The following is an 18,513-nucleotide window of genomic DNA, read 5'->3' as shown; positions in this document are numbered from 1 at the left end:
TGGCCGTTTCATTCTTGATTGGATCTCATTAAGGAAATAATTGGCGTAGAGGACACAACATGGCGGAAGAACCAGTACTTCATCTGCGCCGTAGACTCCAGCACGTAATTAATGACATTCAGGGACGTTTTCGATGCCAATCTTGTTCATTATAATCAAATCTTGGCACATTATACTATAGAGCTTTGTAAATGAAGTTTACCACGAGATCATTATGACTGACATGTTGCACACCCCAGTGCACCTTGTGGCCACTGAAAACCTTTTTACTCTTACTCTTTACTGCTTAAATGGAGATTAAAACTAAGGTGCAGGTTAATCCATCGACATCACAGCCTGTTTTATACACAAGGTGCACTTATGAGCTCATGAGCATCACTTGAGTACTGATTCATGTCCGACTCGTGACTCTTCCTTTACTGAAGGCTTCATCACTCGTTGCAGAGGCCCATAAGTAACACGTGACCTTTGCATGTAAAGAACGTCTCCACGACTCCAGCGGGCTGAAAAGTGAGGAGCATCTCTCGGGTTACTGAACCTTTGTTATTATGGGCTCAGGTTTAATCAAGTTATTTTAAGGAATCGTAATCCTGATCTCATTGGTCTAATTTGTACATTGTACCGCTGTTTCATCGCACTTGCATCATTCTCTCTAACCTAATTCACACATGTTAGCATCGCTGCCTCTCGTAAAAGCCCCCACTGTCAAATGATTTATTCCACACGGTACTCTTTAATCTCCACAGTCGTCCTGAAGCGTTTTTTTGACGTTTAAGAGTCGGTAAGCGTTTGTTCCCATCGCAACCGGCGCCGTCTGAATTCAGGCCGAGTGGCAGTTTTAATCAGAGAGGTCCGCCGGTGAAGCGATTGATTGGAAACAAAAAACCCGTGAATCTCTCGGGCCTCGGCGGCTCGGTGGAAGCGCAGCTCCACGCCGAAGTCTGCACAAAGCCGCTTGATTCTGCGGAGCTCCTCCACGCCGTCTGCTCCGTGTCCTCCGTGAACAGAGAAGTTTAGCTTCTGCCAAAACAGGCGTCCAGGTTTTCCACCGGCGGCGTCCCTCCCCATCACGGGCGGGCCTTTCACGCGGAGTTGGACACGCTGTCAGCCACCCGGCGCTCGACCCAGACGGTGACGCCATCCGTGGCGTCAGCGGGCTCCTGCCTGTCTGCTGGGTTTCACGCTCAGGACTTCACCAAAGGAGGATTGCAAATCCAGGGGAAAGTTTGAAATGCTTTGCAGCCCTCGGTCACAACGAGACAGTTTGTGAATAAATGTGACGATTCGTTCGGTAAAAGACGGATGCAATAATGGTAATGATTGAGTTTTTAAACAAGTTAAAAAAGGAATCAATACAAAAAAAGGGCAGAAACAATAACACAAAACCACCAGTAACGTCCTTTCTTTTAGTCTGTTGCTTTGCTTTTCCTCTTCAGGGCCTTCAGTCCTCTGCAGGCTCACAGCTTCCTTGTTCTACTTGCTGTTGGAGGTAGTCCTCATTCTTCAAGCACCATCAAATCTATACAGCGCAGAGAAGACAAAAGCAATGAAAAAATATAAGCGCTTTGAAAAACACTTTAAACGGGAAATAGTTCAAAACGACACTTCGATGTATCTCCTGAAGTATGTGAATCACCTTTTTTCATTGTGAAAATCACACAAGAGAAATCATGTAATCTTACAGAACTTCTGAGAATTGCTTGACCTTCTTTCTGCCCCTAAAACTCCCTGTGCTTTAAAGTTGAGGAAAAGAAAGCTGAACCATTGCCGCTGGATGTTAAGTTTTCTACTCTATTCGTAAAGTATTTACCAGCTATTTTCTTGAAAGATATTTCATATTATCTACAAAGTACACGGATGGACTAGAAGGGACCTTCAGAGTACTGTGGAGTGTGTACACTGGCAAAGGCTGAAGTGATATTCTGTACCAAATAATTATAGTTACAGTGAGCGGAAGGCTCACAATGGAGGTTCAAAGGAGTGAATTACCCTCTTCATCCTCCTCTTTTCCATTTCTAAACTTCTTTTGACCTTTCTCTCTTCCTGTGATGCACTTTGTCTGAATGTTGAATAGAAACGGCTTGTTTTAAGGATGTGAGTCTGCAGTCGGGGGCCATGGGGCTTGTTGCCGGGGGCCACAGACGCTGTGACTGATGCATTGTTCGCCGTGGTCGCCTAGAAGATAACCAGCTGTATTATTTAAAACCTCCGAAAACTGGATTGCATTTGAAATGACTCACCTGGATTGCAACTCTTCTAGCTTTTGCCAAAAGGTGTAACCTACTTGAGCTCAGAGCTTGAAGCTAATTAACATCGTCAGCCAAGTAACCTCTGATTCTAATTAGAAAAAAAAAGCCTTCTTTTATAGAAAGCGAGTATATAAAGAGCCCATTTGAGTGTAAAAGAGGGAACAGAATCGGAGATATGGTATTAGAGACGTCATCGATAAACACACATTTCTGCTGATCTGGCGGTTCACAGGCTCTGCTAAGAGCCGAAGCAGGGGGTCCTGATGCATCTTAATCCAAGCCCGGGCGTACTGTAAGCGTTGGCAGGAGCACCAGACACCCTTTCTGGCAGAGCCGCGGTAATGGATATGTGGTGTGTACCCACTGAGTGGCTCTGCGTCTCTGCGCTGAAAGGATGTCTGCAAATATCCTTTTTCCTCTTTGAGTGGCTCGCCCATTCCGCTCCCTCATCGCGACCCGCCTACGGCACTCGGCGGGCTTGGAGACCGCGATGCATTTGTGTGTTTCTTGCATCAAAATGAAAGCATAATTTAGCACACTGCAGTGAAAGTTTCCAAGACGGGATGATCTCGTGGAGGGGGGCGGGCGAAGCCCTCCACACCGGAGGCAGTCGTCCCGAGCTACTTTTTACATTTGATCCACTCTGACCCAATTACTCGACTTATATTATGCACCCGCCGTCTACTGCTCCGCTACTGTGGCGAGCACCACGGGCTCTTTGCACAGCTCTAGTAAACAAACAAATTGAATTCACGTAGCCTTGCTGGCGGGAAGGAACCTGCCGGTGAGCCCGGCGACGGTGGCGCTCCCCGTGTGCGGAAACACAGTTATTACGACCAGAAAGAGTGAAGCCGCCGCCTGCAGTGGCGGCGGGCTTGTTTCGTTATATGGATGACGAAGTTGATGTATGGGCCTCTTCCATGCGCGCAGCAGCCACAGTCCTTGTGCCAAGTGATGAATGGCACCAATACTGTGGACTACTGGGAAAGTCCGAGGCACATCAGATCTCATCTCAAACTCCTCGCTCCCATTTTCACCCTCAAATCTCAAACAAAATGTATTGTTTTGCTTTGTATTTGTCCCCGGCTCATCCCTCTGTGCAACTTTTAATGAGCTAAAAGGTACGCACGGGTGCACGCGAAAGCCTCGACGAAGCGCTTTCTGAAAGATTCAGGCTGACTGAACGGCACAGTGGCGTCTGGTCGCCTTTGTCTCTGCAGCCCTCCGTCCACCCGAGCGGGAGGCTGCAGGAATGAGCGTTGCAATAGAGGTGAGATTACAATCGGATGTGAATGGGGCTGCAGATTGGTTTGTAGGCTGAAAATGCCTGAAAGTGGAAGACGGGGAGGAAGCAGAGGAACAATGAGAGAGAAGGTCACAGTTAAGAAGCCAGTCGTGCTGCTGGTGTTGTAGAAGATAAGACTGATTGAGTAGCAGGATTTCCATGGGAAATAACTTTATAATAGCTCTAAATGTTCTCCTTGCCACATCACTCTTTAGTCATGTAATTTTAAGTAAGTGCCCATCGGCTGCTTTGAAAGCCACCAGCTGGTCTGCGTTTTAGGCCGGCCATTAAAAGCACTTAGCGTGTTAGGCGGCTTTTTTTTCGTCGACATTACACATCATTAGTCGCCTCTATGTGAGTTTAATGAGAAATGATGTTACAAGAGCCAAAACTGTTGTTTTTTTTTACCACTGAAAAGGGTGCTCATTAATCCCCCCCCCCCTAATGACGCGTGATTATCATCTGAGCTCAAAACCTACAGCTGATCCACACACCTCCCACGGATGGAAGACGGTCCGATGACGGAGGTTTTATTCTGCAGACTTCTTCTACCTTCATCTACACTTACTCAGCATGGCGCATCCGAAAAAAAAAATCCTAGAGCGTTTTGCAGTACTCCATTTCCCACTGTTTGGTATCATATTATTTCCTCGCAAAGGTCACTATCGATTGTTTGTTCTTCCATAAAACTTCCATGTAGCCTGCTTTGGTCTTTGCCTCGGCAGGAGTTAGCGTTTGGGTGTTAGCGCTCACAAAGCCACCACATTGATTCTCGCATTGATTTTCAACAGCACTTCCTCCTCTTTTTCTCCCTCACAGTGGCCAACATTTTGTGGCGAGAAGAAGGTACGTCTGGACTGCTTCTGATTCACCGTAGCGTTGATTAAACGGAGTTAATTGAATTTTTTTAATGGGGTTGCTGAACTGTGATGAGAGGGATTAAATGATTTGATGCATTCAAAGTAGATAACAATGTTGTAGGCCAATTTCTGTTGTAAATGTTCGCCCTGTGCAGTCTGATGATGCATTTTATTCGTGCACTTTGTGCTAACGGGGCTTTTTGTGCTGTCCTTTCAGGTCTGGGCATTGGCAACATGTTCTATGTATTTTATGAAGACGGTATTAAAGTCATTCAGCCGGTGGCATGTGAGATACAAAGACACATTAAGCCCAGTGAGAAGCTGCTGGCTCTGCAGGTGAGTAGTCGTGCAAATGGTGCAATTATTTTAAAAGGAAAAAAATGACGCTGACTCGCTTTTATGTGATTCATTCTTCGCCGAGCTCAACCACGCAGGTTCAGGCTTGCAGGAGGGACGTTAGCACATCATCAGATTTCTCAATCATCTCATTTGATTATAATTCAAAGGCATTTTTTTAAGTCGTGTACACGGTTAGTTTGTTTTGGTTTGTTTAAATACCCATAATCCTCATTGGTACGGGCAGAAATGCAGAGGTTTTGACATCAAGGCTGTTAAAAAAATAAATGCAAGACGTTGAAGTGAACTTATTAAAACTGCTTAAAGTTTTAGGCGTCTTTTACAATTCATTTGTTCTACTTCACTGAACAACTAGAACGATTCCTTAAGAGTTTCCTTCATACCTTCTTTAAATGATCCGTGTGCAAACAGGCCCATCTTTCTCTCCCAGGTTAGTCCAGAAAACTGTAAAGATGTATTCCTGCCAGCGTCGAGTTGAATTCTCGCTTTAAAATCCTCTATTACATTAGTAAACCTTTTACAGGACACAGAGAATGTAATAAAGAAGAAGTGGACACGGGAGCTGCGCGTCAATCAGAAACTCCACCAAGACGAAACCAAACATTTATGATGTGGTTTTCTGTCAGTGAACCGGCGTCAGTAAACTGCTGCGTGTTTCTGTTTTTGAAAGGCAAACTGGGATAATGTGGGACTCGTGTAATTTATCATCGCCGGCCTTGACAAGCGTCCCGTTGTCTGACCTACTAGGAACACTGAAATCAATCACCAGCAGCCAAAAGTTTCCATCAGGATTCAACTGATGTTCAGAGAAGCCGCCGGTTTAGAGGACGCGGCCTTTCCGGGCATCACGCCTTCATCGGCTTTAGACGAGAACGCACGCATACAGTAGATATGTGTATCCGTGATCCGTATCGACATACGTGTGATAAGTTTAGACAAGGATCGCTCATCAGGGGGAGTACGCCACTAAATGGGCACCATTCATCAGATAGAACACGTTTGTTCCCCTTTGAATTAATCGCACGTCCACATTTTCTGATTCCTTCGTGGATTAGGAAAAGATAAAATGCGATTTTTCAAGTAATTGGAGTGATTTCTGAACACCGACCACTGAAGTCGACAGAAACCTGTTAGCTTTCATCTCAAACGGATGTTTTCCTTGGAGCCGGAGCCCCCTCCCCCCCCCCGTGCTTATTGGCTGTTATACATAAAGTGAATGAGCGGCAACCAGCGAAGCGTTGCTCTGAGGGGTGTGAACACACGCGGCCCTTCACGCCGTTGGAACTGGCGTTTTCCCCGTCGCACAGCTGCATGGATTGATTTCACAGCCAATTAATTCTCCGGCCATATAGAGTGCTTTCACTGGGATACACACAGCGGCAGGAAAACACCGTGATGTCCAATTGTACCGAACTCGGCCCTGGAAGCGTCTTTGTTTTCCTTCCCTCTGCAGCCGGGAGGAAGCTGAAAGGAGCATCCTCCTTTTTTCTCCCAGCCAAACCTTTGTGTCGAGTCCTCCTGTGTTGGTAAATGGCTCTTTCACAATGAGAATGATTTTGTGGTTGCATTCATCTAAACATTCAAGGTGCCCCCCCCCCCCCCCCCGTCCCAGTACAACAAGGCTTTCTTTACCATTTAGCTAAAGCCAAAGCCGCTTGGCGTTTCCCCTAAACTTTAGCAATGTGTCTCGTCAGCGCTGTATCTGTCATTTTCATCCTTAAGACCTGCACCTAGTTGTCTTTATTAAGGTCATTGCCCTGAAGACACCTGGCAGGGTCCATTCAATTATACAGACACCACCACCAGTTGGTCATAAGAGATGATTGAAGAAATCAACTCACTGAGCCTGTGTTCATTATGAGCAATGATAACCTTCCATTTGTAGGACAATCGCTGTGTTGTCTTCATGTAAAGAATTGTTTGAACTAATGTAGCAAAGAAAAAAAAACGTGTTTTTGACCATTTCAAAAACTACATCCTGAAATCACCATCTTGCTGTTTACTGCAGTTTGAATTTAGACCTTAAAAAAGGTAGAGCCGCTAAAAAACGCCTTTCCGCTGTGGAAGCTGTTGGTTTATACATAAACACATGCTTTGCACCCACGCGCATACACACGTATGGAACACACACACACAGCCGCCTCCATTCACACCCTCAGCAGGGCATCACATGTTGGATTTCTCACCTCCTAAAGGTGACATAAGTAAGACGTTGTCAGCCAAGAGGCACAAGGGACCGCGGGGGTCACCCAGAGTTCCATGACTCCCACAATTTGTTCAACCGGGGGCGGGAAGGAACCCGCTCCAGATCGAAAAACGCCGACAGATGGCGCAACGCTGGACAGCGTTGACGTCACAGCTGCGAATACTGGAGGGCGAAAGAGCCGTAGCTCCGGTTGCCACGGTTTGACCATTCTGCTCTGCTGTGTGGTTGAGAGATGAGTTCGAACAGACTCAGCGATGCTGCTGCTGCTGCTGCCCGTGACCCTAAATGAATTACCCCAAAATACGTAACACCCGGCCGGCGGGACGCCGCCTTTCGCCGTCCGTTCATCCCCTCTGACCACAGTAGACCAAACAGAGCGACTGGATGGAGATGATAGTTTTTTTAATTCCCTCGTGATGTGATGTGTGTGTTTGTCTTCCCTTGCAGGAGGAGGTGTGCCCCACCTCCCCAGGAGAAGAGGTCCAGAGGTGTGTGTGGGCATCGGCGGTCAACGTCAAGGACAAGTTTATTTACGTGACACAGCCGACCTTGGATCGAGTGCTCGTAGTTGACATCCAGTCTCAGAAGGCTGTGCAGGTAGTTTTAAGGATTCATTTACACATAAAACCGGCTTGATGTTGATTTTCTCAGCAGCATTAAAACAATGTGATGTGCGGCAGGAAGTTGACAGGAGCGAAAAGAAACTAAATAATCTTTCCTGTTGTGTAAAATGTTGTTCCAAAATACCTCTTCTTTCTTCTTGTTAAAAGAAGGACACGTTTTCGTCTTCAATCTGTCCCCTGTTTGATATTTGACACAATACGTCCTCCTCCATGCAGAAACTAAATCCTTTAACAACGCCCTAAGACGTCCTGCAACTTTCACCCTAAAGTGCGCAGGGAACATTTTTTCCTTTCTGAGAACAGCTTGCGCATTAGATATGCAAGCACTTATAATATTCTACTCCAGTAATTATTTGGTAGGACAGCGATACACAGGACAGATTGCTGTGGTGACGTCGTCCCTGGTGACCTTTCATCCGCTCATCAGGGGGTCGATTGCAGGACGTGTGTGACAGGCGGCTGAACTTTATTATGATGCTACATAGAATTGTTTATTTGCAGAGGGAAACTGCTGTTTCTAGCTGACCAGAGGCTCATTAGGATGCTCGCTGCTAATATATTTAACAATGTTGTTCCATCTAATAATTAGCTAATGCTAAGCAGTCTCTCTGCCTGGATACTTCACCTCGTAAAATATGTACTATACGTCAACTCCATAGCATGTCTGTCAGCTATAAAAGTATTATTTATTGTAAATATGCAACAAAACATTGCATAGAAAAATGACATTTTAAGTAATTTGTAACAGAGGAAAACGAGACAAATAACAAATTAAAAACAGTATAAATGTTTTTTCACGCACAGGCAAATGAGCTTCTTCATATGAAACATCCTGGGCTTTCATCCTGCTGGTTCTAAACGAGGACGTCCAGTGATCATGTAGCTTGCGCCACAGTGAGCATATGTGTTATTCTAATGCGTCAGCTACTCTAAATGAACCTTTCATACCTGCTGCTCCTCATCTCAGGTTGTAGCTGTAGCTTCTCAATATCAAACAGGCTGCCACTCAAAACTGTTTCTGCCTTCTCGGTCAACAACAGCGGCTCTATTCCTGATGGACTGAGATGTTGCTTTTTCAGCTTTAGAATCATTTTCTCCACCTTTGGTTCGCCTGCTGACCCCTGACCCGAACTGTTTCATACCTGCTGCTCCTAACTGCCACATTGATGCGGGTACCGAGCAGCCCCCGGGGACCCGCCTCTTCACCAAAACCGTAACCTGGCAACCCCCTCCGCAGATATCGTAACATGGCAACCGCAGGTTTCCTCACTGATGGATTAAGACACAATTCCCCAAACACTCAGCAGTGCACTCTTACAGCTGCGTTTGTTTTTCTGCGGGAACTTTGTTTTCCCAAGCCGGCTTCAGGAAGCTGCACAACTCCGACGCGAGAGCGGCACGTGACGTACGCAACGCTATCATAATGAGCGAGTTGCATTTTGAAATGTGTAACCAATGAAGTGCCAGTGAAGACGTTTTAATGTTGAATGAACAGCTGGTGTTTTGTATTTCATAACCGCTCTCGTTGCAAAGTGCACACGGATAAATGTTTGAAGGAGCCGCGGTGTTTTCTGCGCTTCGTCGTTGACAGAAGAACATGGTTGTTGCAGGATTCTTGATAATCTTCCTCAGCCTGAAACACAAACACAGTTTTCTTGCTCAGAGATAAAGTTACAACAGATATTCCCCTGTTCGTGTGAAATAACCCATCTCCGTCTCTCTTAACAAGGCATTATATATTTTGCCAAACAACACTTTTAGGGCTGCATAGCAACACAAATAATACAGACAGTGAGCTGCAGTCAAGGGGGATTGTGGGAATACGGAGCTGCATGTCTTCTCCTCCCCTGTTCCCTTTAAGCCGGCTGTCTATCCGCACTCAGGTGGACATGATGCACGAGCAGCCCTCTGCTGTCACGTGTGACTCACCTATTGTTCTGACTTAAGGAATATTGCCGCGGTGCGTCAAGGCAACGGATAAAAGCCGAAAGCAATTACTTCAGCGGAGCAAAGCAACTGTGTCTGTCACCACTTGATCTAAAATGCAGCTCAACGGCAGAAACAACAGCGTGTACTTAAAAAGCCCGCCTCCACCCGCCTTGTTAAGAGAAGACTTGCTCCTTGTCAACCCATGATGCATCGAAAGCAGAAACCACCGCACATCAAAGAAGGATCTTAAAAGCAGACTCTCGATTGCCTTGAATTGTTATTCTGCGGTCCTGCTGTCTTTAAAGGCTCCGCTTGGTTTGATTTTGATGCCCCCCCCCCCCCCCCCCCACACCTCCTCCCCCCAACTTGCCCTCTTTCCAGACCGTCGACACCGACCCTTATCCCGTGAAGCTTCACTATGACAAATCTCACGACCAGGTGTGGCTGCTTAGCTGGGGGGACATGGAGAAGAACCGGCCGACGCTCCAGGTGAGTCCAGCAAGCTGCTGCATGTGTGCTGCCCTCAAATAACGTGTCATTGACTGAACATACTCGGTTTTGGATTAGATCACTAAAATGGTTACAAACATTTTCCAGCAGGTTCTTCTTGCTAATCACAATGAGCGTCACGGTTTATTTGCTTTCATATTGGCTGGAATGTCGTCTTGCAGGGTCATAAAAGTCATAGTTCACACATACAGTACAGACTTTGTTCTACCTCCAACAAACAAAGACCGTGTTCAGATGTAAACAACTGTATCATCACCATCTGTGAAAAGCAGGGAACAGCAGGACGTTTCATTTAATGAAATGTCCTGCTGTTCCCTATTTTTACAATTTGACATAAATGCAGCATTAATCACTGCATCCTCTCTGGGATATCCAGTGGCTGATTGCTTCGTGTTGCTTGTTGACGGGTAATTAATCGTTTCTTAAAGTGCAGTGTGGACGGGTTTGGCCATCAGCATGGGAGAAGAGCAACATTTGAATTCAAGAGTTTGAATGCTTATTATCTAAAAGTATTCAGGACTTGTTTTGTCGGAGGCTTTTAACCGAATTGTAGTTGATGTGGAATACAGAGCCCCTTTTGGTCTTCTGGATTTGCAACGTGGGAATGGATATTCTCCTCAAATCACAAGACAAGGAGGAAGTGTTCTGTTTAATTTCAGATCCATATTACTGGTAAAATGAGACCCTGTCCAAATAGAAACACCACGTATGTCACCATGACACTGACGTGAAGATCATGCTGCAAATAGACGTATTCTAATGAAAGGGTAATTTATTATAAGAGCAGCTTTCGTGTCCTCTGAGAGACGTCCGAATCCAGCTTGAGTGTTGAGTGGCTTCACTTGAAAATCCTGCTCGTAATCGCCTGCAACAAAATGATAACGCTGACAAAAGGCTTCGGTCTGCGGCAATCGTCTTTGTGTATTGCGACGGAGTCAAATCAGACCTGCCTACGCACAAGCAAATGTCCGCCCGCTGTCATGCATGCACAAGTACGATTTAGGCGGCGGCGACAAAGGCACACGTCACCTCCCACTGCGAAGCTCCAGCATCTCAGCGGAGGAGAGGCGACGATAAGCATGATAGCAACAGACTAATTTGACTTGATTTTTTTTTTATGGACTGAACACGATTCATTTACACAAAAAATAGAACACAAACTACAAATATCACCCGCTTTGGGTTGTGAGCTTTGACCCCCCCCAACTCCTCCTCCAGGTGATCAATCAGGCCAGTGGACGAGTGTCCCACCACACCGTTCACACGCAGCCCATCGGCAGACGCTTCGACAGGGTGGACGACTTCTTCATTCCCGCCTCCGGCCTCATCACTAACCACATCAGGTGCGTCCAGTGTGATCCAAGAGCGCTCCTAATGGAGATCGATTTGCAAATTGTATTCACCCCAGTAGCATTTCATTCACTTTTTCTCGCTCCTGACTCAAGGCCGCAGTAATGACTTGGAATGGTCATTCTGTGGGAAAGAGAGTGTGTGAGTGTGTGTGTGTGTGAGTGTGGAGCCTTCGGGTCCTGAGAAAATGAGAGAAAATAATCAGCTGTGGAAGGAACTTACTTACATCCAGGTCTTCAAATCAACGGATCTTCTTGAATAAAAGACTTTTGTTTACTGCACAAATTGAGGAATTAATAAATTATTCTCCCAAATAAACACAGGGTTGGATGAGTAATCTAAATGTTCAAGGACCTGGACGTTAAGGTCTAAAAAACATCATATTAAATGTTTTTTTTTTTGTATATTATCATCCCAATATCATTATATTTTCATTAACATCACATTCATTAGACAGTTCGAGAGTCTCGCTTCTCTCGACGGATACTGAAACTAGAGAGCGACAGTTATTAACCTTAAATGTATAGAACTGTTGTGGATAGACGAGTTCATCCGTCTGATCTTTTGTCCACAAAGGGAATACAGACTACAGATTATAAATGCTCAGCTTTTAACCTCATTGCTGTGTTTCTAAAACAGGGGCAGGTGTAATCATGCCGCCAAGCACCCAGAATGCTGAAGAGATGCAGCCTCAACGCAGCTCAACCTCATTTTCAATGCGGGTTTGCGCGCGGCCCGTCTTTAAATCGACACACGCCGTGGTGAACCTAAAGAAACCTTTCATGTGTCAATCTTTGGATCTTTAATTCCCGGGTTCAAAGAGGCTGGTTCTTCTCAAATACCATTTCATCAACGCACCTGTTCGACGACCACTGATTCATTTCGCTCCATTTGTTTTCAAGATGAAATTAGTAATCTGCATTTGGGAACGTGTCCAAAGGGAGACGGTCAGCGCCACACCCCCTCCCTCGGGTGGCACCAAGGCCGACGCGCCGCTGAGGTGTCGCACTCGGCCTCAACTTGGCCGGAGAACGCGTGTGTGTGTGTCTGCGCGAGAGCGTGTGTGTGTTGTGCGTGGGGTATATAGTGGGTTTGCTGGCGCGGCAGTAATTAGATCCACTGAGACCGAAGGAAACACGTCGGGAAAAAACGGGCTCCTCGTGTTGGAAAATCGCCGTCTTTACCGAGTAGCTGCTCGTCATTTTGAATGCTCTTATCAATAAACGCAGAACTGTGAACTGTGTCGCCGGGTCACCTCATAATTAACGTCGCTAACGTGGCTTTAATGTGTTCATTCCGGTCGTTTTGCCAATAATAGTGGATTATTGTGCCAAATCAAAGCTACAGCAAAAGTTTTTACTTTTACCGAAGCGGTAATCTTCATCACTTATCAAACAAGATAATGTATTACAATACAAAACGTAAATTGGCCGATTGAAAAGGAAAGTTACAGTGGTGGTGAATGAGAGTGCATCATGTATATGTCCAACTAACACTTGTTAACAGTCTACTGTAACGCCGTTAGCATCAGTAACGTGTTGAAGTCAACAAGGAGCTTGAGATCCATATGTGCATCGGTGTTGCTGTTTGCAAGAGAGGGCAAATGAACTGCTGCCTTGTGGCTCGCGTTTATTTAGGAATTGATCTCGTATGCAGACCGCCATTTGTCTGTTGGCTGGAAGGCAGCGTTGATCAGTCGATTCAGCAACGTGAGCAGCTGCTGGGGATTGTTTAATGAGATGAGGAGGTTCGCACCGCGGCGAGCAGGAACTTCTGGGGTCTGTCATTCATTAAAAGCATTGACGTGCAGTCAGGAGCCTGCGCAAGTCAGCAGAAAGAAAACCGCTTTCCCTCCACCCAGGTGCACGGCACCCTGCGGCTCGCTCACGCCGCCGCTCGGCACAACAGGCCGGTCCAGATGTTGATTCGCTGGTTTGGACTGAATGAGAAACTGCTGCGTGGTGGATTTCTTCTGCCGCGCGGCGTTCGTGGTTCTCTTCCCCGTTTCCTGTTCAAAGTTTTGAGACAAAGTCCCTTCTGAAACTGCAGATATTGATACCAAGTCGAGTGGTTAAATGTGGTTAAAAGTGCTTAATCAGGACCGGGGAGACTCTTTAGTGCATTAATCGTTGGCACAAACGACAAACAGCAGCTGTCACTTTGGCCGAGAGCGATCTGTGTCTGCCAATAACGTCACAGCCAGGGCAGAGAATTAGTCAGTCATCGTCGTACATGGTTTTCCGAATTAAGTTGAGTAAAAAAAATAATGTGTTCAATGTAATAATCTTTTCAATGCACCGATGACCTTTAACCTCCATGTATGTTTCCAGAATATCTCGGTACACGTGCACTACGCATTGATCTGTCACAGCAGGATGAACACAAAGAAATTGTCACTTTGGTATTTAATAATCTGTGGAGGTTCAAGCTGCACAGTAAAAAAATAATACCATTTCTATATAAATTCGTACATCTTGGCGGAATAAAGCTGGGATGGGACGGAGTAGGATTATTGTCACAGCGCTTTCAGCGCATTTTCTTATTTAGATGTTCATGATGTCTTTGATTCGACATTTAAGTCAAGACACTCGAACATCCAATAGTTACATTTTATAGAAAATAATAACTAAGATTTTGCCAAAACTAATTCATGGAATTACTCAAATAATAGACCTTCCTCAATTACTCATTTAAATTTCTACACCACCAAAACGTAATGGTCACACTAAATGTTCTCCCTGCGGACCAATGATTGTGTCACCGTCTTGACAATAAATGATTCAAAAGGCCGTCAGCATCGACCACGTGCTACTCACATCCAAATGAAGCCGGTCAGATCCTTGCAAATTCCCCCCTACTGTTATAATGTAATGTCCCATTAACATCCTGGTTTTATGATGAATTAATCTAATTTAGGGCAAAAGGGAGATGATGCAAGAACGTCACTGTTTGGTTATTTAAGTGGTGAAATGGATCGCTTATTTCTTTCTCCTTTCTAAAACGTATTCCGCTCCAACCACTATAAAAACCCACTAAAGATTAAATTAAGTTAATGTATCTTCAAATATGGAGTGTGGTGCTTTATTTTAGGATATTACCACTTGCTGCTTCAGAATTAAATATCCTTGAAAAAAAAGACTTTACTGGCACATTCACAACTAATGAAAAATTCATGTTCAAAAACACAGCTTGGTTAAATTATCATTTACCATTAATTTGCACAAAATTTGCAAGATTTACCGTTTAAATATAAAAAAAATGCTGGAGTGGTTCTTAGTAAGTTGGTTTTTTTTCTTACTTTAGTTCATCTAGCTCTTGTTTACTCATTTTTAACTGGTCTGCTAACATTATTTTACAGAGGTGTGATGTTTGACCATTTTCCGCATCCCAATGTAACACGCTTAAGACGCTGAGTAGCATTGAACAGAATTCAGAAGGGACGGAGGTAGTTCTGGCACGTGGTCAGTTTGAACCTAAGAAGTTAGAAATGTGACATAAAGATTGTGCTGGATGAGTTAAGGAATTACAATCCGATTCAGACATTTCATCAAAAACATGAAACTCACTCTCACTGGTCGCAGCAGAACCGAATCTCCAAAGTCATAAGATGCATCATCTGAGATGTGACTTCTATTCCAGAGTATCCATCAGTCCGTCCAAGAGAGCGTATATTTCACTTGACTTCCTTCTCTGAGAAAAATGAATATCTGCTCAACATTTCATGTCCATCCATCCAGTAGTTTTGTGGTGGACACCAACCAACGTTGCCATAGAGCCACGCCGCTCACACGACTAAAAATGGTCTGTTGGTTAAAGCGTTTTATGGTTTTTATATCTACAGGTTCGGCCTCATCCTTCACCGAAATGAGCCTGTCCTCCACAAGATCGACCTGGAGACCACGTCCTACGTGAAAAACATCAGCTTACGGGAGTATAACTGCATCCCCAAGTCCGTGAGCTACACCCATCTGGGCGGCTACTACTTTGTCGACTGCAGGCCCGACTCCACCGGCGCCACGCGGCCGCAGCTCGTCGTGGACGGCGTGACGGACCGCGTGATCGGCCAAAACCGCGACGTCACCGGCACCCCGTACGTGTCCCCGGACGGCCGCTACTTGGTCTCCGTCGACGACGGCGACGGCCTGATGAGGATCCAGATGATTTCCGAGCGGGGAGAAATCCAGGAGCCCTTCGACATCCACACCAACCTCCACCTGTCCGACCTGGCCTTCCAGCGCTCCTTCACGGAGGTCCACCAGTACAACGTGTTCGGCAGCTCCGGCCGTCAAACGGACGCTCTGTTCGTGGAGCTGCGCACCGGCAAAGTGAAGATGATCAAGAGCTTGAAAGAGGCCACCAAGTCGCCCGAGTGGCCGTGGAGCAGCAGGAACAGGCCCATGGCGGGCAGCGGCCTGTTCGGACAGTACCTCATGACCCCGTCCAGAGAGTCCCTCTTCATCCTGGACGGACGGCTCAACAAGCTCAACTGTGAGATCACCGACGTCGTCAAGGGCAACGTGGTGGTTTGGGTCGGGGAGTCTTAGGCGGCGACGGCGAGACCCTGTGAGCTTTCTTTTTCCCCGACGGTACTGCTGCGCCGAATTCTGTTGCAAAGTTTTTGATTTCGTGGGAACACGACAGTGAACGCCACCGATTTATGAACTAAATTGACCATTAGTGAATCCATCGGATGAGGGACTGTCATCCAAAAAATACAATTGAGGGAGTAATTGGTTGATATTGCCTGAAAGCCAAGTTTGAACCTTTTTTTCCCCACTGGTTGTATCATGTTTGTATCGACATGACGTTGCTTGTTGGTAATCGATTTCAGAAAAATTGGTACTAATCTGTTGACGTGTGAAGCATAATTATTCACTATTGGTTGTAATCAGTCTGTGAGAATGCTGTAGATAATCTGTGATTTGGCAAAAAAAATCATATATATATTAATAATTTAATTAATCATCCCAACCGTTTTCCTGTGCCTTCAAGGAAAATTCCCCTCCATCAGAGGAATCAGCATAATTATTCCCAGTGTGACTGCAGACACCTCCTCCTCTGACCCCCACCCTCCACCTCCCCCATTTGTGTGCGGTTCCTCCCGAAATCCATTGCGGCCGTCTATCTGTCCGTCCAACGCGGCCGACTCAGTCTAATTAAAAGAATCCCTCGCTGTGAACCAACCCTGTTTGAAGTGGAGATTGGGAGAGTTTCATTAGGCTCAGTAATCTCTGATCAGCTCGCGACGAGCGTTTGCACAGTTTCGAATTATATCCATATTTTTTTTCCTTTTTAGTCGAAAGCAGAACATTTCAGTAGGAATGTTAGATGAGTTATACCGGCTTTAAACGCCACACATTGTGAGCTTTGACTTATTTCAAAACGTTCCTTAGCGAGTCAGTAGAGCACTTGTGTTTTGAGGAAAATTACGACTTTAATATCTGTGGACCAAAAGAAAGATATGGAAAGCATCTTAGAGGGCGACAGAGGGAACTATTGAAAAACATGCCCGTTTTTAAATGGCTGTTTTAATGTGGCCCGTTGGGGAGCAGCGTAGCTGTTTTGTGCAGAGGCCCTTTGTGGCTTTGCGAATGGCGAACACCTCTTTCTGAAGGAGACAAGTAAATGATCCGTTTCCTAGCTGGATACATTTCTATGCATTTCCCCACTCACATTTCTGTAAACCACAATGGGAAACTGCATCTCAAAATTTAGTAAGGACTTTTGATGTGTACAGATTATATAAAGTCATTCCGTCTTTCCTCTTACATCTTACTTGTTTTCTTATTCTTTTTATCTTTTCTTTTTTCTCTCCCCGGTCACATTTTTTGCCGACCTTAAAATCCAAATGTACCGATGATTATGACCTCTGAGCTTTTCTCTCTTTGTTCCAGTTAGTTTCCCATCCAGTGTACAGATCCACGCAGGTCCAGTTCATAATCGACACACTCCTTTTTAAGATATTTAAACAAAACACACAACTGTCACTTTCAACATCTTGTACCCCGAGCACATTGTGATCAATGCTTTTGCCTCCACACAGCCATGTCCCGTATGTTCCTCCATGTGATTGTTATTTATATAGAGAAAACACGCTTGTCCTTCTACCCAACAATAAAAACTAGACTAAGAAAAGTGTGAAATTGTTTATTTCCTAATTAAAATGACTCTTTACTTTGTCGATGGGCAGACAAATTGTGTTTTATACAAGTTTCTTTTAGGAGGTACAGCAGCCTGTGGCCAATTATGATGCAACAATAGAAGCTACATGAACAGGGTCAAAACTCCGGCATCCCTTTGGAGATATTGTTTTCATAGAGAAGCAAGAAGCATAAAACATGATTATAATCAGCAAACAGAAAATACATTATTGCGGGACTTCAAGGTCTGTGAAGCAAAAGAAACGTGTTTTCAGTACGAGGCAAGCAGAGCTTTATGGATTTAAATAACTTGGAAGGTTTTGTCAAATATGTGAAAATAATGCATCTTTTGTTTGGAAGGATCTTCAGGAATTGGCAATGAGATGCACATGATTCAACATGTGAAGGCTCAATGAAAAATAAAATACATCTTGCTTATTTGAAAATAGAAAGATTCAAAAGAAATAAAAAATTTTCCCAAAAAAAAGCAAGGAAGATTACAATGAAAGCAGGATATTTTTAATCTAATGAAATAATTGAAAAGAAAGTGAGTGAATATGTTGAAAACGGCATGTAAAAAAGTCAGGCTACATAGCAGGTAGGAAAGGTAGAAAGAAAAGTAATATTACACCATTTGTTATTTTTTATTTATTATAAATATGAGGATGTCAAACTATTTTTAAAAAAGCGTAAATGCGTGTACATGATACGGACACGGACGTATGAAGACACTTGAGGCTGATATGGAGGCTGATGATGGTGCAAAAGTTTGCAGCCCCGTGATCACCGCCTCCGCCTGCGCTCCTAATAAAACGCTCCCTGATGAATTCCTCACTCCACCGCTTCCAATTTATATCCGTCTCCAAGTCACACAGGCTGGTAGCTTATATTAATATTCCTCCCAGAATCTCCTTTAATAAAACAGTCGTGTGAATAGAAAAGAGGTCCCGGCACTTCCTTAATTATCTATTGTCGGCCCTTTATCTTCTCCGGGTGTCATGGGG

The 18,513-nt window shown here is 44.9% G+C and overlaps 1 protein-coding gene across 1 annotated transcript in view; it reads left to right on the top strand.

Annotated features, from left to right (window-relative positions):
- Positions 1-17,504, top strand: part of fstl5 (follistatin-like 5) — a 107,844-nt gene extending 90,340 nt beyond the window's left edge. Inside the window, exons 11-16 of the mRNA XM_040174002.2 lie at positions 4,354-4,380; positions 4,612-4,730; positions 7,405-7,554; positions 9,891-9,998; positions 11,238-11,362; positions 15,211-17,504. Coding sequence (XP_040029936.2) covers positions 4,354-4,380; positions 4,612-4,730; positions 7,405-7,554; positions 9,891-9,998; positions 11,238-11,362; positions 15,211-15,913 — 1,232 coding nt within the window. The 3' untranslated portion in view covers positions 15,914-17,504. The remainder of the gene's footprint in view (positions 1-4,353; positions 4,381-4,611; positions 4,731-7,404; positions 7,555-9,890; positions 9,999-11,237; positions 11,363-15,210) is intronic.
- The last annotated feature ends 1,009 nt before the right edge of the window (positions 17,505-18,513 follow it).

Source organism: Gasterosteus aculeatus, chromosome 4 (assembly GCF_964276395.1).
Source record: "Gasterosteus aculeatus chromosome 4, fGasAcu3.hap1.1, whole genome shotgun sequence".
Lineage (NCBI taxonomy): Eukaryota > Metazoa > Chordata > Actinopteri > Perciformes > Gasterosteidae > Gasterosteus > Gasterosteus aculeatus.
Note: the sequence above shows the minus strand (reverse complement) of the source record. Positions and strands in the feature narration are given on the sequence as shown.